The following is a 22986-nucleotide window of genomic DNA, read 5'->3' as shown; positions in this document are numbered from 1 at the left end:
ATGGGGAAGGAGCTGTCAATTTTGAGGATTTCGAACTCATTGTCAACTCCTTCCCATTAGCTTTTCTTCCTTCTCTGTTATCCATATATATGCTATAAAGATAATAACATGTACTTGAGGTCAAGGAGGGCTTCTCTGTTCTTAATGGACTAACAGGTTGGACTTCATGGAGAGATATATAATCATGATGTGAGATATCGGTATCGGAATCGGATCACAATCGCTAGCCATCAATCCCAATACTGTATCAACACCATATCCTTAAAACGATACAAGCCAGGGATAATACATTCAGATAATCCTATTTTTTAGGAAAATCATTGGCAAACTTGTCTGATACGTGCCGATCCATATCAGTTTCATATCGATTTTGAAGGTAACCGATACCCAATCTGATACCGTACACTAAAACAATTGTATATAATGGTATGGTTCCCAGATGTTTAAAAGCATGAGATAATTGCAAAAGTTGAATTTTGAACAGTTTTCACTTGGGCCAAAACTTAGCAAATATATAGATGGGTTGTGGCATTTAGAAGAACCCATAAGAAAATCCCTAAATTAAAAGTGGGAAAATCTGTTTGTAATCAAGCTTGATAGCCGCCGGAGAAAGTTCAAACTCACCGGCACCAAGGCCCGCCCTCTCTAGAACGTGCCATTCCGTTCTCATTTAAATCCCTTCAGGCTTTTTTATTTTAATGTACTGGTTTCTTCAATTCATTTTTCACTCAAAAAGAAATCAAGTTGCCGGCAAGAAAACGCAATTTCTGAGACGATAAAGAAAAACATTGTACGGAGGCAGAGACATGGATTTTCTTATCATTCCACGGTGGTAATTTTGCGTAATCCTGTGTCTGGATGCAGGAACCACGCAATATGTTCGTGCCCTTTCTTATTCCTTAAAAAAATTGTGTCAGTTTGCAGTGCAAAACTAAATTCCTCTATGCGGTGTCCATGTAATGGGCCACAAGATTGATGACATCAACCACTAAATTTGACATGTGACCTATCAAGGGAATTCATCATTCAATGGTCAAAATGACAATATCATCCCTCCATGTGGCAAAAATACCCACCATGCCAGAAACATCATCACAATACTAGAGTACCACTTGACTTCAACTGTTTAATGTGTCATAAAATAATACGACCAAAGGAAACTCTTCCTCAATTCTGAAACTCCAAAATCTCTTCAACACTCTAAAAGTTTTGCCAAATTTAGGATAACCCAGAATCTATATGATTTCGTCTTCCCATAACTGTCTTAAGCACTTAAGTCACTAAACAGTGATTGTGAGTGTATATTAGGAATCTCCTTCTAATACTGGAGAACCTTAAAAAGAGTAATTTTCTCCCTACTACCTAGTCAAAAGTTCTAGTTAAAGAAGGCAACCAGTTAGTAACTCGCTGTCTCCAAGTTTTTGTATGCTACTATATGCTATCTACTGCTGTTGTTTCTCAGTTCTTTATTGTTGACTACTTAATTTGGTTTTGTTTCTTGCTCTAGTTGTTTTTCTTCATCAAGTTTTTTTTTGTTTTAATCTGGAGTTTGTAAGACATCTTTCCCTCAATTTCCCTCTTCTCAAACCATATATTCTATGTTCTTTATAATAATGCTAACAAACCAAGTCACCATCAAGACACTTGTCTTCAAATTATTTATGTGCTTTTCCCCACCCTCTATTTATGGGTTTTTTTACTTCACGCAGTCATATATCTTAGGACCATTTAGCAGGGTCACAGATGGGTTCGTTAACATATACTACATCAGAAGGCTTTGTAAAACATGAAAAGGCAATCATGCATAATATAGAATGGGATGGATACGGGAAACATGGATGGTAAAGAAGCAGAGTTCATAAACACTACCCAAAACAAAAACAAAAACAAAAAAACAGATTGAACCACAAGCATTGAAATTTTTGTTGAATCAGATCTTAAGGGTCTCCTTGTTAGAACTAAATTTGAGAGAAGCATTTCCCACCATGAAGATCAAGGATTGGAACCCAATCATGAAATAAATACTGCACAATTTCTTCACACGGACACAAACCTCACCTCACGGTGTGGCCAACTCTGCCTTTTTATCCTCCAGAAGTTTTAGCTCCTCACACCAGCTTTCATATTTTGCCACCTTTTCTAATTGCTCTGGCTTCATATCATTTTGCTCAGTCTTCTGCAATTGAGCTTCTGTGAGACGGATCTGCAAAATTTAAACACAAACAAGTATGAGAAAATACTGTAAACAACATCCCTTGGAACTTAAACCCCAAAACAATCATCAGATCCATAAACATTAAAAAAAACAAGAAAATTTGATCTTCCCCCTAACTCGGAACAAACAAATAGAATGGCCATTGTGTCTGCCGGTTGGGAAGGAGTAAAATACTGCATTTGTATGGGGTGATAATTCCAGTGCTACTTAGTGGTTAAGATATCAAATGCATTGTAATGGAATACATTGTGCTTAATGCCCCCAGTTTGCCAAAAGATTGTGAGCAGTGAGTTATGACAAACTTCAAAGTACCCCAATCATTTGTCATGACAAAAGCTATGAAAATCATGTAGCACTAGAACAGCCCAGATCCCTACGACATTTCTATGGTGTTAGCACATAATAAAGGCCAGACCGCTACATGAGGACACTCCAAACTAAACAACAAATTCAAGCAAAAAATGTCGATAAACTACTTTCCTTCATCTCCCATTCTCCTTTTAAGAGGAAAACTCTTCACTATATAGCCAAGCCACCCTCCCCCAGGTCACTGTAAGCTCGTTCATATATACTATCATCCAAATGCAGAGGAATTTCCATGCTTTTTGTAAAAAAGATGAGGGAGAACTCAGAGACGGCTATTCTACTCGTGATCTATGGGCCCATCATGGTTTCCACCAATAAATTGCAGTGGCAAAGATATCCGATGGTTAGTGGATTGCCACTTCAATTGCAATTTTCGAACAATTTGAAAGTAATCACATTTCTCCTGGTCCTAAGAAAATGGTGTCCATGGAGCCAGTAAGGACTCAAAGATGTGCAGAAAAGACTAAAGAGGCATCTTTTAGGTTATTATTACACTTCTGGTATGAAGCTGAGCTGCAGTTCAAGATGTTGGCTGCTTCTATATCACGTCAGACAGTCAACAAAAACACACCATAAAGATGACCATAGAAAACCCAACTACACCCCCACGATTCTGGTTTTAAGTAAACCAGAAAACTCCAGTTGCATGAGCTGGTTTGGGTCAAAATCTGGTTCAACCATGAACCAGACCAAACCACAAAAAAAGCCCTCTCTCTCCTTTTTAGCTGTGATCTGCATCACAGATCTGCAATTTGTGGACCATGGCCTCCATTGGAATGACATGTTTCACCATAGAAGCCATTAATCCAGCATGTGCCGACAAGGCAACATGACTAAACCTCCCAAAAGGCAGTCCTCTTTTTGTATCTAGCCATTTACCAACAACATTTGCTGAATCCACCAAAAAAAACAACATTGCTGAATCACCTACACTATGATGCTTATGCGTCCTTTTATGATGCAGGAGGACAAGTGAACACGCAAAAAGAAAGTGTCAACCAGAAAGGACAGAATAAACATTCTTCTCTAATGAAGTGGATAGCCTCCTCTAAAGGCCTAGCCAATTCGTGAGCTAACCCTTCTTTTTTTTTTTTTGGGCGGGGGGGGGGGGGGGGGGGGGTAATGGCATCCAACCCAAAAGCCTGAGCTTTAAGGTGGAGAGACCCTTCCAAGGTCATAAGCCAAACTATCGCACACTACCCGACCGATGTGGGACTAGACCCCCTCCCATTCCTGCCATGGGGCGCATTCACTGCATCAACTCCCCCTAGCTTTGGTGCATGGACAACCCCGCTTTGACACCACTTAATGGCGTCCAACCCAAAAACCCAAGCTTTAGGATGGAGAGGCCCTTCCAAGACCATAAGCCAAACTGCCGCACACTACCAGTCTGATGTGGGACTAAACTCCCCCCCTCCCATTCTTAGCCACGGAGCGCATTCAGTGCATCAACTCCCCCAGTTTTGGGCCGTGGGCCCCCACATGGCCGGTGCACGGACAACCTGCTTTGATACCACTTAATGGCGCCCAACCCAAAAGCCCGAGCTTCAAGGTGGAGAGGCCCTTCAAAGGCCATAAGCAACTGCAGCACACTACTCGACCGATGTAGGACTAAACTCCCTTCCCATTCCTGGCCATGGAGCACATTCACTGCATCAGGGGGGCGGAGAAAAAAGATATGAGCTAACTAATGATAATGGATAAATTACTCTCCACCACATCACCAAAAGTTCAAAGCATCTAGAGTGAAATATATTTTGTTTTCCAGTTTTAGATGTACCAAAGCTGATATAAAAACCAAGTCAGTATGTGCATTACATAAGGTAAGAAGACTGCAACCATTATAAGATTTACCATCCATTGAAAACTGCATCCTTTCCCTTCAGCAATATCAGACATCTCTCTGATATTAGCAAAACTTTTGCAATATTTCACAAATTCTCAGAGAATGACAAAAACCTCCTAATACTCTGTAATGTTAGGGCTTGAAAATTTATTCTACTATTTAAGAAAAAAATTACCTCAATGTGTTTATTTTCTGAAAAAAAAAAAAGAAATTACATAAACAATTATAAAATTTTCATCAAAATTCAAGGTACATATGCAACAATTGAAGTACATATATGTTTCTGCACTCTCAATGCATAAAGTTTTGCCTTAAATTCTTTGAGCTACCTTAAAGTCCTAATGAAGCCCAAGAAACCCAAATATATATTATTTCCTATGAGTTTTCCACCACAAAAAGGCAAAAAAAAAAAATGAATCAAGCTCACCTGGAGGGGCTGAGCTAAACAATCTCATAATCCAAAAATGGGGCAAAAGTAGAGTCACAATATTAATGTAGAGCACTAGAACACATAAAGCTATGGAAAAATAACCTTCTTTTTGAGTGCTCTAATTCTCTTAGAAAGATCTGGACCAGGGCCCCAAGTACTTGAGCTCTCAGTCGGGTCTGGGGAAGGAGCAACAACAGGGGGAGCTTCTAAAACAGCTAGTGTGTTCATTTGATGTGCTACTGCTTCAACAGCTTCAGATCTGTGACCCGCATCTTCAGCAGAAGGCACCTTTCCAGTGGTCTTCGAGTCCAAGTCCTCCTCCTTCTCTACAGCAGCCTACTACATGTTATCAGTCTTATTTCCAAAGAAATCATAAAATAATAACAGCAAGCAGCTAGATATAACTGTCAGAGAATGAAGTCATTCATCTACTATTGATAATCAAGCAAAAATAAGGAAATAAAATTTTCAAGAAAAAGAATCAAATGGCCACATGAAATATTGAAATACAAGCAATACTAGATATATTAAAAAGCAGGGCCTATTAACAGAACATAACTCACGTCCCTATGAGAATGAGTGCGTTGCTGGGGGAAGGGGGGCAAAGAAAAAAGCTTCCAGCTTACAGAGAAGACATGAAACCAAAGGTTCTGAGTAAATTTATGCTTTTAATTACTGGATTGGACCCCGGTCATAGTTGTCATGGAGCTAACGCAAGCCCAAGCAGTGGTAATGCAATCTGGTCAAGCTAAAAGTAGGTTCAGATGCAAACCACAGGCAAGGATCGCAGGGCACAACCTTAGGACCAGAATAGTGAGATTTAAATAACTCGAAATGGACTGATCTGATGGCCTTGAAAACCTGGTCGAGTAGCACTACAGAGGAGACGAATAATACTTCAAAGTTTGGCCAAGATCCAATGGATGGCAGTGCTAAATGGAAACTTCCAAAAATAGTAACTTCTGAAAATAACAATTCAGATTAGAAAGTCAAGAATTGGAAACCAGATTTTGGAATTTTCCACAATTCAGAATTAGTAACTGATGGGAAATAGAAACTGAAACAGAAAATCAGATTAGCAACTGAAGAGGGAAACAGAATTTAGAAAATTTTAGAGAACTGAAGATTACAACTGAAACAGAATAGTGACTGCTGGACAAACAGAATTGTAACTAACAGTCAATACCTGTGCTTAGCAAATGGAGTTCAGGAGAAAGGAAACTTGCAGTTGCATGGAAGAACAGTATAGAAAACTGGAGTTTAACAATTAGAATAGCAACAAATTTTCCTGAAATCCAAGGACTGAATCTGCTTATGAAAAGATAATTGGACGCTTAGCAAAACCTAAGATCACATTACTAATAAATCCAGGAAAGAACAAGTTTAAGAGAAGAAAATGAGAAGACAAGAAAGGAGATGACCTAGAATCACCACTAGGCCTGCGGGAAGGGGGGCATCACCACCAATCCCAACCTTTGCTTCACTACAATAGGGCTGGAGCTGCATCACCACAGTCCAAGGAACAACATCACCACTGACCCAAAGAGGGGAAAACCTAATTTCTCAATAACTCAATTCGTAGGGAAGGTTTATGGCCCCTCTCCTTTATTTGTAACTTCCATAAAAATCACAAAAATAGCAAACCCCTATGTATGGTAGGAGAAATCTCTTACAACACAAGTCTCTCTTTAAAATAGAAGCTATTCTACAACATTACAAAATAGAAACTAACTACTTAATCCCGTATAGGATCCAAATCCCTAATGTGTGGGCTTATAGAATCGACCCCTTACAATAGACAACAAAAAAATTACTAAACTCATGGCCCATATAACCCATTGGGCACCAAAATTAACCCTAACTTAAACCATAGGTTCAGTTCGACCCAATAAACTAAACCAAACCCAAAACAACAGGCCCATCTTCTCTTCTTGCTGGAATTCTGTATCAAGTGGCCAAGCCACTTGTTGTCTTGGCACCTAGGCGACGAAGGTGTGCATATAGGGAGGTTTTAGATGTAAACTATGATTTCTTCCCTTTAAAATGTAATTTTGAGGGGGTTTATATATATAATGAATTTTATTCTTTTACTTGCAAATATAAAGGGGGGGGGGGGCAGTGTATAAAATTAAAGAACGTCTACTCTAATCTTATAGTTGTAACAAATGAAACCCAAAGAGGCAGGCAGTCTTCTCTTTCCTCTTTGATGTAGACGGCAAAAGAGGTGGTGGTTAGGCATACCCGGTAAAACTTTCAAGTGAACCAGATATAGAGAAGGCGACTAGGGTTGTTGTTTCCATTATTATATAATTTCATGACTACAATGGATCTACGATAAGATCGTTTATTTACAAAGGAATGGTATGCAAAGTTAACAGATCTCAACCAATGCAATAGGATTTATGGCTACACAAAGCGTTGAGGGGAGTTCTAGAGCTCGTCCAAAGCAAACAGATCTCGGGTAGTTATTAAAACCATTGAAATCAGAATACGGTAAAGAAGTGACAATCAATCTCAATATGCTTCGTCCGATCATGCTGAACTGGGTTGTGTGCTATGCTAATGGCTTATTTTATATCACAAAAAAATTGCATAGGAAGCTGAACAGGGAAAAACAGATCCTAGAGAAGACCCTGAAGCTAGAGAAATTCACAAATACTGTAAAGCCCTAAAGTCAGCCTCTGCACTAGAACGAGCAACCACTGCCTGCTTCTTACTGTGCCACGTAACAAGGTTTCCACTAACCAGAGCCCAATATACAGAGGTTGCAGCACCCGTTACCAGTACATAGCTTCCTAATGCAGTGCTAACCCCGAACCAGTGCGATCCAGTGGGAGATCAGCTTGTGGCAGGTTCTTAGGAAACAAAAAAAGGACAAAGCAGATTAGAAAAAACGGCTCTCAAAAGGTTGGTATGAGAGTGCAGAACCAATCTTCAGTACAATACACAAAGCTAAAGTTATCAATAAAAAAGCCCCTTAAATTACCTGAAAAAAATTCTCTAAAAAAACATCTAGATTGTGGAAAAATTTCCTTGTATACAATTAAAACCATACTACCAAAGATCCTTCAATTCTTTAACTTCTAAAGACACTGGCATACAGCAAGACCTCTCTTCAAATGACCTTTACTTTTCTGTCCTTTTACCCATCACCCTTTTCTAAACTTGCTTGGTGATCAACAGGAACAGAATTTAATAAAGAAGGAAACTAATTTCAAACAAGGACAACTCATGACTTGGAAGGGGCCTCTAAAGGAAGAAACTGCAGCAATGTGGTTGAAGAAGATGATCCTGGTGTTTTTCAGGACTTGTACGATTACTTGGACTGGTAAGCAACATCACCCTCAACAACTTAGTAGGAGAAGGAAGGTGTTGATAACCTCCAAGACTACCAATCCCATTAGTCAATTAAGTAGCAACCATAGGATCTTCATGGGAATTGATAAAGTAGCACTTCCGTGGACCACAAACCCATTTAGAAGCCTAGACCGAGATGAGCCGGGTCCAAATCTGGTTTCGGGCAAGTAAGATATTTAAGGATTTATATATTTATTTGGGTTATCTTGCAATCTTTATTTTTATGGAATATCAGATACGTAGGAGGGTAGTTTTCAAGTTTCCTATTTTGAGTAGACTGAAGAGTCTATTTGATAGTTTCTATTTTGTAAAGAGTTTTATTTTCTTACTTATATGCAGGTAATCCTACCGATTGAGTAGATTGGAAGAGTTTGAGTGGATACCAGTGTTTGACTGATGGCTGCGAGGCCTTCTCTTCCCTGCCCATCGATCCTGTCCCCTCCCTTCCAAGTGAGTTCTCCCATAACACCCTTTCTTCTTTCCTCTTCTTCCTCCTTGTTCTTCTTCTTTATTTTCTGTTATTATTCTTTGCTGGTTACCCTGTTTTTGGCGATAGGTGCAGCCCTTTTGCTACTGATCTATCCCCTTCATCCCTTCTCCGTTCAACCTGAAATTTTGGAGAGGTCACAAATCCCTGGGCGATTAAGACTGCTGAATCTAAACCTAAGAACCCACCAGGTTTGAAATAATCAAACAGAAACTTGGACCTGGTACTATTCTACAGCCTAGGTTAGTTGCAGGAATTAAATACCATTTTTTCTTTGTTATTCTGGGAATCTGACTGTTGGAATCACTAGTTCTACAGGCTATTCATCGTCTCCTAAAATTTTGATTCAATTGGTGTCTTTGTTCTCTCCATCGAGGCCTTCCGGTTTCCAACCTGGTATTCTGGTCAAGAGGTAGGAGAAGACCTCTTTCATATTTTATACATAAGGCCAACTTTCCAGTATTACACAAAAATCCTTTGTTTCTAATTCTGTTCTAACTTCTCCTCGGGTCATTTAAATATAGATTGTTCCTACCCTTTTGAAGTTAATTACTATTCTGCCATTGAGCCTATTGATCCCTTCTTAAAGGATCTTGAACTTCATAAACTTTTGCCACTAAACTCATAATTTGAGATATTTAGTATTCTTGTGAGCCCACAGTGCTCCCAAAGCAGGGTTTTGTGACCCAGGATTGATCAATTGGTATCAGATCCTAACCTCTAGCCATGGAAACGTACGTTTTCAAGACCCAAGTTTGCTTGCCCAATGGAAGAACTACTATTTTATTCATGGATGAAGGGAAAAGTGAAAATTTTGTTTTGCAATCCATGGTGGAGATGTTATCTCAGACAAATGAGATCATCATTGAATTTGAAGGTAACGTCATCATCAAATTTCCAATTTCTCAATATTTTGATGGTGCTTGTTGTGAGTTGTTTGATTCTTCCAAACGCATCATTAAAGTTGGTCGCCAATGGTTGGAAGCACGAAAGGGTGTAGTTGATCAAGATAGAAATTTGTGAACCTTAAAGCCTTCTTATATACAAGAGACGTTTGTTTTTCAAGGATTGGTTGATTATGTATGCTCAAAGCCATAAGGGCACAAGCAATCCAGCCACAAGAAGAACAGAAAGTAACGGCAAAGGAAGACAAGAAGATTACGGTCCATGACATGGATACAGCCCTACCTGTTCAATTCCCTGACAAAGAACCATTAGGTTGTGGATGAAGCGACCAAAGACACTATTGCAGCAATGGATGTTTTGCATATTGAGTTTGTTATTCCCCAAATATTTCAAGATGAGGATGCGCCATCAATGTTCATCTTATAAACCTGGTTCGTGATTAGTGTGGAGCATGAGAGATTCTTCCCAGCTCTACTACTTCCCTTCTACAAAACTTGAGTGCAAGTTTTTCTCAACACCAGGGGAATTAATGCAGTAACGCTGCTTCCGTGTACCAGCCACACCTGTTCGAAAACTAGACCAAGATGAGCCATATCCAAATCTGGATTCGGTCCAAAAAGATATTTAGGGAATTATTTATTAATATAGGGTTATCATGTAATTTTTAGTTTTAATGGAATGTTAGATATGTAGGAGAGCAGTTTTCAGGTTTCCTAGTTTGAGAAGTGTCTCTTTAGAAGTTTTTATTTTGTAAGGAGTTTTATTTTCTTATTTATATGCATGTAATCCTACCAATTCAATATGTTGGAAGGAATTGGGTTTGTGGATACCGGTGCCTGGCTGATGGTCATGTGGCCTTCTCTTCCTTTCCCCATTGACCCTGTCCTCCTACCTTCCAGGTGAATTCTCTCGTAACACGTTTTCTCCTCCTTGTTCCTTTCTTCTTTCCCCTTCCTCCTAGTTTCCTCCTCCTATTTTCTGTCATTATTCTTTGCTGGTTACCCTGTTATGGGCAATAGCCCCCTTTCAACCTGAATTTATGGAGGTCACAAATCCCTGGGCAATTCAGACTGCTGTATCTGAACCTAAGAGCCCACTAGGTTTGTGAGAACCAAACAGAAGCTCAGACCAGGTTCTACTATACCGCCTAGGTTAGTTGCAGGAATAAAATATCATTTTTTATTATTATTCTGGGAGTCTTGACTGTTCGAATCACTAGGTCTAAGGGCTATTCATCATCTCCTAAAATTTTGTTCGATTGGGTGTCTTCAGGAGGGAGTCCTATCCATCGAAGCCATTCTGGTTTCCGCCCTGGGTATTCTGGTTGAGAGGTAGGAGAAGACATCTTTTGCATTTTACACATAAGGCCAACCTTCCAATGGTACACAGAATCCTTTTGTTTCTAAATTCTGTTCTAACATATAATGCAGTGCTAACCTATAACCAGTGAAGTCCAACGGGAGATCAGCTTGCAACAGGAACGCAGGTGTAGGGACAACTCAGATATGCATGATATTATTGCTGAATGGTCTATTTGTCAAGAAGAACAAGTCTATAAAATCTTATATTGATTTAATGGTCGGATATGAAGATATGGAATAGTCTCAAAAATAGCAAGTCACCAAAAGAGAGACCAGATTTAGTAACTAAAAAAAAATGGCAAGTAGGAACCAGATTTGAAGAATCAAAGGGTTACCAAAATAGTAAATTGCTCAAAATAGAAACTCAGATTTAGTAACTACACAAAAACAGCAACTAGTGTGAGAAATAGCAAGTGAAACCAAATTAGAAAGTAAGGGAATGAAAATAGAAACTAAGAAACAAATTAAGATGAGAGTATGGGAATAGAAACTAGAAGAAAATAGCAACTATAACCATGACGGCGAAAACAGAAAACTGATCTTGAGAGAAGAAGGATATGAACTAGGCTTCCCACCTAGAACCATAATTCAAAATCTCGGCGAGATGTCACTAATTTCGCTGGTTTCGATGCCACAGAAACGAAATGCTGGGTGAAATAAGAAACTGACATAATTTTGGTCAAAATTACAGTACCTTTCGTATCGTTTTGCCAAAATTTCGACCAGAACTCGCCTAATTCGCCAGTTTCAACCTGGAGGAGAAACCACCTCATTTGCTTGGATTTTTATCACAACACCGCCTCAAACTGCTGGAATACACTGCTAGGGGTTGCCACAACACTCCAAATAGATCGGTTGCTACTTACTGGTGAAGATTTGGCCACATTCAACAGGTTCAGGTAAATTTTTTCCCAAAAATTATTTTTTGCAAAAAATATAAGAAATACCTATTGGTTGGTGATGAAATTTTTATATGTCAAACACCAGAGGCCGATCTAAAACCTCACAATGTCAGAATTTTTTCTGTGCAGATATAATTTTTTTATTTTTCTGATTTAAAAATAGACTTTCCTACACCAAAAATGTGAAGAAAAAAAAATAAGGTTAATATAAACTGTACGGGGCTCAATTATATATATATGTTAATCACCGTTGACCGATCTGCGGCCTCATGGAGTCAGAAATTATTTTTTTTCAAATTTTAAAAAATTCAAATAAAAAATAGGGAAAATATTATGTTTTGGTTTGAAAAATAAAGAAAAATTATGAAAGTAATTTCAGCGTATTTTGAAGCTATGAGGCTTATTATGTTGCACCATATTTGATTTGTTGTATTAGGCCAATATTTTATTGTAAAAGTTTTTTAAAAAAATTATTAATTAAGAGAAAATATAAGGGTTAAGGGAAAAATAATAAGTAGCTACATAGTTGTTTCGGTGGTCTCAGTTGATGTGCCTCGGTTAATAATGGCTTGTTTTCTTTACGCAACAACACGGTGGTGAGATAATGGCTGATAGGGGAGGCCACAAGGAAGAGGGAGGGGAGGCGACAGGGGAGGTGACAAGGGAGACATAGCATGGAAGCATGGAGTGCCAATTGATGGTGACAAAAGAATAACACAATGTAACTACTGTCATAAGAAGAATATGTGAGGTGGGGGCACAAGATTGAAACAACATTTGGCTGGGAATGCCTAAGATGTGGCTACATGCCCCATGATACCTGTGGAAATCTAGGCTTATAGTGCACACATGAGGGGAGGGAATTGGAGAAGGGGGAGGATAAAATATGAGGAGGCAGTTCATGCAACCCAACCAGAACAGGGGGATGATGATGATGATGATGACGGTGATGACCCTGCGTATGTGCCTGATGATGTGCAGGCAGAGGTAGAGGCTAGAGATTTTCAACGGGCACAGCAAAGAGTAGCCACTTTTCATGAGGAACGGGATAGGCACAGAGCCTCTATGGGAGGAGCTAGTCCGTCTAGAGCATGTGGTAGTGGATCTGCACAGCTACATGGGATGAGACAAGTCGCGTTGCCCTTCAGGAGATCATAGAGTACGAGGGCAGCTCCACCTCCAGTACCACCACGACAGGACCCCGTACTAGAGCAAGATCCAGCCATCTAAAGGAACAAAGGCAACTAGCAACGTAAATTGAAGCGGATGTGGGGTAATATGAGGGGGATGGTCGGAGAGGTTGTATCTAAGTGGTTGTTATACCATAGCATCCCAGCATACAGCACTATGGAGTACGGAGCCCTATTATCAGACAATGCTAGATGCAGTAGCTAAGGCTGGCCCAATGGTTAAGGAACCCACCGTATACGAGGTGATGAACGTGTATTTGCCCTAGCAAAAAAAGAAGCTTCAAGAGTAAATAAATGACCTGAAGGGAATGTAGCAGAGCTACGGGGTGATGATTATGTGTAATGGTTAGACCGGGCCCACGAGAAAGTCCATCAACATTATGGTTTACTATGATGGGATGACAATATTCCTAAAATCTGTGGATGCATCCAAGGAGAAAAAGGATGCAAAATACATTTATAAGTTGTTGAAGGAGGTGGTTCAAGAGGTGGGAATAGAGAACGTTGTCCAAGTTGTGACGAACAACGGAAGCAACTTTAAGAAGGCCGCTCAGAAGTTGATGGATAACAATTGTGCTGGCTCTTTTGGATCCCTTATGCAGCCAATTCCATTAACCTCATGTTGAACGACATAGGGAAGATAAAATTGGTACAAAGTATGGTTGAGAGAGCGAGACAGGTGCGCACCTTTGTCTACAACCATAGGATTGCATTGGACTTCCGAGGGAGAAGTGTAAGGGGAACTTGGTCAAGTCCGATGTCACTAGATTCACTAGAAACTATATTGTACTAAAGAGCATTGAGACAAAGAAGGCCGGACTCAAATCTATGTTTGCATCTAAGGAGTGGTTTAGGTGGAGGGAGTCAAGTTCCCATGGTGGTAGGGCAGCACACGCAACCATTTCATCTGATTATCTGAGGAGTTTTGGCACCACCTAAGTAGGGTGGTGAAAGTTTTGGCCCCAGTGGTCCACGACCTGAGGATGGTGGACTCTGCTTTCAGGCCCATCATGCCAGACTTGTATGTTGTTGTGGACATGATGAAGGACCACGTCTACAATGCGATGTCAAGTGGCAGCAAGAACTTGCTAAAGATTATCAAGGACCACTGGGAGCTTCAATTTATGCATGCACTACATAAGGCTGGTGAGTATTTTTTATATGTGAGTATGTGACTAATTCACATTGTATTTTATAATTTATAGAATATATTATTATACATTTGGCAATATCTATATGTTAATTTTCAGCATACTATCTAAACACCAAGTATCAATATAGCCATAAACTTGGAATGAATCCATAACTTCTAGAAGCAGTGAAGCAACAAGTTGTCAAGTTGGAGTTAGGTAGTGTACTACAGTCTATTTGCAACAATGAGGTGAGTTTTGTAGTTCTTTAGGAATATAATAAGGGGGAGTGTTCTCCGTCCGGGAACATAGCCTATGCCAGCACCCCAAAAAAATTTCATAAGGGGAGGAGAGATATATGCATAGGGATGCTAGCATAGGCCACACACCCAAACAGATGAGGACCGCGTTACACGTCCATTCTCCTCAAGTGCAAGTTACACGAGAGGGCCTCATTGTCGGTTCCAACCAGACGAGTAGGCTGATTGTATGGCATTGATAGCTTGTCTAGCACTTCTGGAGGCATGAGTATAGGGGACAGCAAAAGAAGTGGGCACATCAGAGAGAGCAAAGGATCAAAGTTCAGTGCATATGGTCATTTCAATGGTGTGGGGGAGGCGGGGAGTATGCATCTTCTTCATCCGTTTCCAGTTTTGAGTATGATACCCACTCATAGGGACATACTTGATTGCCCTTTATGGACAGCTTCTCCTACCCATCCCAGTAGCCGTACATGCTTCCAACACCATCAAGTCACAGTTGCTCAGTGGCTGGTTCTTCATATTATGGTGACCTATACCCTAGGATAAAAACCTCCAGTACACAGATAAGGCCATTTACAGGGCAGTTGTGGAGGACTACACGCGTATCTTCTCGCACACTATGACGTGGAATGAATTTGTCATGCAGTCAGAGGAAAATGCACGTCGGCTCCATCGGACCATGAGTGGACTCGATCCAACACGCCATAGTTCATATCAATAGACAGTCACAGTATTGTATTGTTGGGACTTGGGTGTCTATGTGAACTGCACTTTGCATCATTTCGTAAATAATGAATCAATATTATGTTTCTTCATCCATGGTTGCATAATTTACTGGTTTTACTTGCCTATTCTGTCTTCTAGTACTAAAACAATGTGTAGAATAGGCAATATTACATAAAGTATGATTCAACGTTTACTTCCAACCAAGGGTGTGAATCCAAAACACCACTTTGTGTGACTTTTCTTGCAATATGAAGGTCTACATATGTTTATATATGCTAAAACTAGGTTTCCCTGAAGTATGGCCGTTTGCCTACTGAAACAGCCAATTGAAACATCCTACCAAAAAATACACCATTTCAGCGAAAATTCGGTATTTCGGTCGTCTTGATCTGACCGAAACAAAATTTCATACTATGCCTAAAACTTGACTACCATCTCACCAAGCTACCTAGGCATCCCACCAAGGGCTTCACTGCATCTCATAGCAAAAGAGTTCTGAAACTCACAGAAAGAATAAACTTAGCAAATTGGTCAAATCATCCGTAGCGGCTATGATTCCCTACTCCTTATTTATAACTTCACAGAAATAAGCAAAATAGGAAACCCCTATGTATGGTAGGAGAATCCCTTACAACTTAAAGTCTCTTTTCAAAATAGAAGCTATTATAGAACATTACAAAATAGAAAGTAACTACTTAATCCGTATATGACTTAAATCCCTAATATTTGGGCTTATAGAATTGGCCCATATAACCCATTGAACACTCAAAATTAAACATATTAGTCCATTCTTGGTCCAGTTTAATGGCCTGATGTGTTGTTGGCCTTCTTGTTCTTTTGAACAGCAACTTATCTACCCCAGGTCACTTAAAATACAAATTGGTCCTTCCCTTTTGAAGTTAATTACTATTTTGCCATTGAGCCCATTTGCCCCTTCTTAAAGGATCTTGAACTTCACAATATTTACAGTTTTGCCACTAAACTCTTAATTTGAGTTATTTAGTATTCTTGTGGGCCCACATCAATTCCAAAGCAGGGTTTCATGAACCATGATTGCATCAGAAGTCCTTAGAAACTTACTTGTCAAAAGGAGGAATGCTGCCCTCCCCCCCCCCCCCTCCCTTCAACACAGCACTTTGATATAAACCTATTAGCTACGTCTCTTTTGACGACACTTTCTTTGAGAACCCAGACCAACATGAACCAGGTCCCAATCTTGTTCTGGTTTAGTAGGATATTTAGAATTTATTTTATTTGGGGAAGATATGTAATCTTTTATTTTGGGTAGCTATAAGGGAAAATTCCAATTAGCGTTTTATTGAATTTCTAATTTTGTTAGTCCAAGTTTTAGGAAGTAATTAGGGGATAAATTTTAATTCTATGCTCTTTTAGACTTTAATTAGGAAACTCTTAATTTCTTTTTTATATATATATGCTCGTAACCCAATTCGTTGGGCAGATTGAAAAGATGAATTGAAAACCAAGTTTGGTTGTGCCTGCGTGGCGTGTGGTGTTTGTGCGAGCTCCCTCCCCCCCCCCTTCTTCCTTCTATCTCTCTCCTCTCTCCTTCATTCTTCTTCTTATTCTCTCTCTTCTTTTCGTCTTCCTCCTTAGTTCTGTCCAGCGGTACCTTAGCCTTCCAAGATTGGTATTGATTTCCCTCCTCCCCCTCTCTTTCTTTCTAATATTTTGGGTGTGAACTCTCCTACTTTAGGCGAGCCAAATCCAGTTTCTTGCCCCTTATTTATTTCCCCATCGTGAGGTTTAAACCAGAGATCAGATCTGATATTGTGATTGCCACTAGGTTTGATTTGCAGAAATTGTATCCCCTTCTTCACATTCCATTTGGGCGACCAGTGGCATCAATCGATAGGGCTGAGAGGTGCGATCCTTCGCTTGGAATTGCAGGCCAAATCGATGTCTGTTGAAGGAGTTCGAACAATTTGAAGCCTCCTGGTTTTCTGCCGCTGGTTATGTTGTGGGAGGTTGAAGACAACCCCAAACCTCCCTCATGATTCCCCTTCTATCTCTGATTTTTAGTGCCCTACTTTCCATATTACCCTTCACTCTCTCATTATTTACTACTTACCCTTACCCTACATTTGCTTCCAAGTGTACGGTCTACCCCTGGCCAAATTATAAAACCCTCTTGTATCCTCTCCCTCATTAGCTCCAACAGCCCTTTCATATTTGGTTAATTACATCCCCGCCACTTCTCCTTGATAACCTTAGTTTATTATAGAATTTCCATCACTTCTTGTAACTTGGGTATTGGTATTTGGGTGGGCCAATAGCGAACCCAAAAAGGTATTCTGACCCGGGTTCTGCATCACGAATACTACCAGTACCACAAACTATGGATGCCTAGTTAGTGGGAACAGTTCATTTAAATGGGCTGTGGAAGAGAATCATGAAGAATCAAAAAGTTCTTCAAAAATCAAGTTCAAAGAAGTGGACAACAGCAGGGTGATGTTTTAGGAAGATGCTTGGTATCAAGAGTAGAACCTTAAAGTCAGCTTTCGTGGAAAATAAAACATTTCTACTGTTTAAAGGGTAATGGTGGCTGACAATTTAAATAACAGGGCCAGTCTGCAGCAACGGTTCCTTGGAAGGAATGTAACTGATTGTAGGCTCCATCACCACTAGGCTTGTTTGATGGATTTTACAACCATCTCCCCCACCTTGCCCTCTATGCAAGTCTGGATTAAAAGGGTCTCTTTGAAAATTCAAATTTCTGGCCAAAGCAGACCTGTTTGGATAAAAATTGAAAATCCCAGGAATAGAAGCATTTCCCTTCCCATGTATGTTCCATGAGTTTTCAGTTTAGAAGAAGATGGAAATTTACTCACTTGCTCATCCCTTCTCCCTTTTCCTGTATGGTATAGTCTTCCATTTTGTGTACCTATGGGATTTATTAGGTCCTACCAGCACTGACGTGATATCTAAGTCGGCTAGGAGAAGAGGGGAAGCTGGGAAGAATCAGAGTTACAGGGGGAGACAGAAGAAATCGCATAAGAAGACACAGCCCGCAGGCTACTCAAACCACAAACTCAATTCATTCTTCAAATCTATTCAACGATGGGGAGTTACACCATATATAAAGAGAAATAAAAGACTCCAAAAAATAAGACTAACTTTCTAACTAGGAAACTTATTCAAATAAGGAAACTAAGAATAATTGGGAAACCAAATATCCTACGTAGCTAACTTCTAAAATAAACATAATAAGATAAACTAAAAGATATTATTTCCCCAAACAACATAAATTACTAAAATCCTACTAAATTCCAAAAATTCAAACTAGACCCGGTTTATATCCATCTGGATACCCAAAAGGGTTTGCGTCGGTCCAAGGCAGTGAATCTGCATCAATTCCCCTGGTGTTGAAAAAAACTCGTGGGTAAAACAAGAGAATCAGCATCATTTGATCAACATCCACAAACATACTTTGATGGCGCGATGATCCAGTGCATCTCATGATCAACTGTCACAATCATCTGATGGTCATTAGCAAACATCGTCTCTTCAATGGGAACCTAATCGTGGGGTTTCACAACTGAAATCGGACTATCGATCAATTCTTCAACTTCAATCCTAATCGGACCGTGTACATTAGTTTGATAGTTGCTTTCATTGACCACATTTTCTTCCACATCTAATCCACCTTCTGAAGATTGTATCATGCTCGACATCTTATCATAGAAATTGTTGTTAATATTGGCAAGCTCCTGGAAACCTGTCTTCAAATTAGAAAGTTCTATTTGCAATTTACAGAACCCATCGCTAATCGAAAGGAGTAAATCATATCGATCAATCTCCATGATGTAGTGAGTTTATGATAAGAATGGCAGAATTGTAATTTAGTGGACTGCAAACTAAAAGAAGGTTAGGGACCTAGGGAAACGTTTTGGGGGGAAGGGGTAAACTTGGAAGAACCCAGAAAATAAGAGTTAAAGGGAATAAAAGGTTGGACCAAGGGGCACTATGTGAAATAGAAAAAGATAAAACGTAAAAGAAAATATAAATCCTAAGGTAGAGTGTGACGTTAAAAGGGAGGGCAATATTGGAAAAAATGTTATTAAAATGAATATAACCTATCGTGTGGGAGGGTGAGAATCTGGAAGACGTGATGGACTTGGGTGTCTACCGCTGGGTAACCAAAGAGGATGCGTACGGAAAAAAATGGTGGAAACTTCGGGAAGGTGGACGACAAGCAACGGAATCGGTGGGAAGTGCGAATGGACTTTGACTTCAACAAGGTGACTCCAACGCACGACAAGTACATCGGGAAGGACGTATTCGAACCACCGCAAGACAAACCAGGTATGATTTTTTTTTTTTTTTTTTTTGATTCTCGGATTCTCGCTCTCTCTGCTCTTCTTCTTCTTCTTTTTTCAATCGGTGGAACCCTAGACGGAGGGATGGGTTGAATGAAGTTGCAGGGGGGAAAAAAAAGGAGGAGGGTGATAACGCTGGAATCAAAGCAATGGGATGGGTTAGGGTTTTATGGTGTTGGGATTCAATGGAGATCAAAAAGGAGGTGGAAGTTGATAACGCAAGGGAGGGTTGGGTTTCGGTTTGATTTCTGTTTTTAACAGAATCGTTTTTTTTTTTTTTTTTTTTTTGGGGGGGATCACTGCCACGGCGGGGAAGAAGGAATAGGAAAGGTGGGGTGTTGGGAGATGGGAAGAAAGGGGTTTGAAAGTGTTGGCTGTTGTTACCATAGGACAGTAACGAGAAAAGGAGTCTGTGAAGAAGAAGAAATAGTTGAAAGAGATTGATAGGGAAGGATAATGGACCTTTGGCTCTGATACCTAGTTGGTGGAGGGCCAGTTAGGAGCAGAGGCGAAGTTGGGAAGAATCAGAGAGCAGAAGGAGAGAGAAGAAATTGCATATGAAGAAGGGGGGGAAGAAACTCGCACACACAGCCCGCAGGCTACTCAAACCACAAACTCAATTCATTCTTCAAATCTATTCAACGATGGGGAGTTACACCATCTATAAATATAAAGAGAAATAAAAGACTCCTAAAAATAAGATTAACATTCTAACTAGGAAACTTATTCAACTAAAGGAAACTAAGAATAATTGGGAAACCAAATACCTTATGTAGCTAGCTTCTAAAATAAACAAAATAAGATAAACTAAAAGAAATTATTTCACCAAATAACATAAATTCCTAAAATCCTACTAAATTCAAAAAACTCAAACTAGACCGGTTCATCTCCATCTGGATACCCAAATGGGTTTGAGTCAGTCCAAGGTAGTGCATCTGCATCACCCCGCAGTGAGAAAGGCATAGCAGGTATGAAAGCCCAGGGGTTGATCTGTCTTCATGCTCAGTTCCAAGGTATTCCATTTGCATTCCACATAAATTAAGCTTACACCTTGCTGGTACTCCTTGTTCAGTAACTTGAAGTTCCCATTTTGTATAGCCTGTGCTTAGTAGCCATGCAAAGTATAACAGGGCCTTTTCCTATTGATAATTTTTATTTTATAAAAAAAGGAGAATAACCATCATGATTCTATAATTATTATTATGGTCCCTTAACAAAAATAATAATGATAATGATAAATAATAACAAAATGCTTTGCCCTTGAATTAAGTATCTGCTTGTAGTATCTTTGTCTTTTTCAGCTCTTAATATAATGATTGTTACTTATTATTAGAAGGACGAAGAGATCAAGGAAGTTATATCCAGAATCGGATATTACTCCCCAAGTTAACTTCAGTAGAAAAAATCCAAGCTTGACCTGAATAAATCAAACTGCATATACACAAAGAACTTATGTAAGGTCCTATTGTTGGACACTCAACCACAGAAAAGGTTAGCTCATCCATAAAAACACACGGACTTTTTACAACAAAACATGTTCTCCACATTCATGTGCAATAATCAAGCAGAGAGTTGGCTTCTTTACACCAATAACTATTCTTACTCATAAAACCACAAGTTCCCACAGAATATACGAGCTCTTTGATTAAATACCAATCATTTTTACACTCTTTACACCAGAAAACTCATCAACAAGAGCTCCATAAAAGTAACCCACAGTTCAATGGTTACCCTAAAATCTCCTGTTACTAAGTGAGGCACAAAAAACAATTCCACAATAACCCTCGTCAGCTACACCAGCAAAGGGAGAAAAAAAATGCCAAATTGTCTTTAAAAACTCAATCTTTTGAAGAAATTGAGCAGGCAAATACCTGTTGTTTCTTCTCCTTCTTTTTTTCATTCCTTCGAGCAGACTTTGACTTCGGCTTAGCATCCAAGACAGAATCATAACCCGGAGGAACCTCCGGCGTGTCCAACCCTTTTCTCAACTACACCAAAAAGAAACAAAACAATAAGAAGCAAACACAAAAACGAAGAACTGACCAAAAAGAAACAATGAGTTTCTCTATTCCTACCAGAGCACCTTTGGACTGGTAAATTGCAACTTCATCTTGAGGGACATAACCTGCCCTAATCCGAATAGGTTTTCGGAGAGTACCGTCGGGTCTCCTTGTAGGGGCCACAAGACGCTCGCCTTCTTTTAGGGTTTTGCTTAACTCAGAGAAATGTTCTTCGGTTCCACCATTTGTAGCCATTGAATAATCGTCGCATGCAATCAATGAAGACTGCTGCTTTCAAGGTCACTCGAAGGGAAACATTTCTCTGCGGGGAAGACGAAGACGAAGAAAAACAAGAAATCTTTTGGGGAAAATGGAAATTGTTTTAAGCGTTTTTCTCTTGCTCCTGTTCTTGTTCTGGTTCTTGTTCTTTGTTTGTTTGTTTTTTTTTTTTTTTTTTAGGGCGGGGGTACTGAGTTGGAACTCGGAAGAGTGTATTGGTGAGTGTGAAGAACGGAGTTTCTCCAATGGACTTGTTATTTCACGTCGTTTTCAGCGTAAAATACTGGAAAAGACAGTAATATTTGAGTTTGGGCAAATTTTATCCGATCAGCCTCACTAGAGAAAGCTTGTCTGATTAACTCAAATAATTTATCATGTTGCTTGTTTAGGTCGTCTTCTATTTTTCACATGTGTCTTTTTTATAAAATGGAACAAGAAATCATAATAGGAAATGTTGTTCTTTGTATGGAAGCATGGTCCTTGTGCTAACACAGGCCAATGGGGGAGTTTATGGAAGCATCAATAATGTTAACATTTTAGTCTTTCATGAGAGTAGAGTGATCATTTCACCCTTCTCTGTGTCAAAGTGCAGCTCTTACATTCTCGGACATAGTTATTTTTTTGATAATAATACCAATATTCAAATTCCATTACATAAATTAAACTCTTATATCGAAGTCTGCTAGCCGTATTAGCAAACCTAGATCAGTGCGACAAGTTCCCAAGGCCACAAATCGTGCTTCTCAAGGTCGTCGATCCATTGAATAACCTCTAAGAAATCCACACATTTTACGAGGTCTGATACTTCACAGTCATGTGGCGCCTTTTCTCTCAAAAGCCTTTCGTTTCTCCTAAATTTATTATCATGGTATTTTTATTTTTTTCTTTCTCTTTTCTTTTCTATGTTAACAAAACAAATAAAATTTTTTGTTTATTTTAATTCCTATTCTTTTTTAATCTAGATGACTAGATCTCTTTTTGTTTTTTTTTTTCCTTTTTCTATTCATGTCTAAACAACCAAACTCCGTGTAAGAGAACCTTTGGAGCCAAGAAATTTTCTTTTTCTATTGTCGTGGTTCCAAACACAGCTTGGTTTTCGTAAGACAGAGTAATGGTCAAACGAAGTTCCTTGCAGGTTTCAATACAAGGAATCTTTACTCCAAAAAAAAATAAAAAAATAAAAAATACAAG

General features: G+C 39.4%; 1 protein-coding gene across 2 annotated transcripts; it reads right to left on the bottom strand.

Annotated features, from left to right (window-relative positions):
- Positions 1 to 1652: 1652 nt before the first annotated feature.
- LOC122655797 (partner of Y14 and mago) lies at positions 1653 to 21926 on the bottom strand. Of its 2 annotated transcripts, none has more exons than XM_043850136.1 (4): positions 21592 to 21926; positions 21388 to 21504; positions 4960 to 5193; positions 1653 to 2203 (listed from the first exon to the last, which is right to left on the bottom strand). In XM_043850136.1, exons 1-4 carry the CDS (start codon positions 21769 to 21771, stop codon positions 2060 to 2062), a joined length of 675 nt encoding a protein of 224 aa, XP_043706071.1. In that variant the 5' UTR covers positions 21772 to 21926; the 3' UTR covers positions 1653 to 2059. The 2 variants fall into 2 exon arrangements, with proteins under 2 accessions (XP_043706071.1, XP_043706072.1); XM_043850137.1 differs by having other exon boundaries at positions 4960 to 5178.
- Between the last annotated feature and the right edge of the window lie 1060 nt (positions 21927 to 22986).

This window comes from Telopea speciosissima, chromosome 3, assembly GCF_018873765.1.
Source record: "Telopea speciosissima isolate NSW1024214 ecotype Mountain lineage chromosome 3, Tspe_v1, whole genome shotgun sequence".
Lineage (NCBI taxonomy): Eukaryota > Viridiplantae > Streptophyta > Magnoliopsida > Proteales > Proteaceae > Telopea > Telopea speciosissima.
Note: the sequence above shows the minus strand (reverse complement) of the source record. Positions and strands in the feature narration are given on the sequence as shown.

Excerpts from the sequence above, each read along its gene's own strand:
- LOC122655797 (XM_043850136.1), bottom strand. The coding sequence starts at position 21,771 with ATGGCTACAAATGGTGGAACCGAAGAACATTTCTCTGAGTTAAGCAAA. Across the intron at positions 21,505-21,591 it reads ACCAGTCCAAAGGTGCTCTG|TTGAGAAAAGGGTTGGACAC; the intron begins GTAGGAATAGAG and ends TTTTTGGTGTAG. Across the intron at positions 2,204-4,959 it reads TTAGAGCACTCAAAAAGAAG|ATCCGTCTCACAGAAGCTCA; the intron begins GTTATTTTTCCA and ends TAAATTTTGCAG.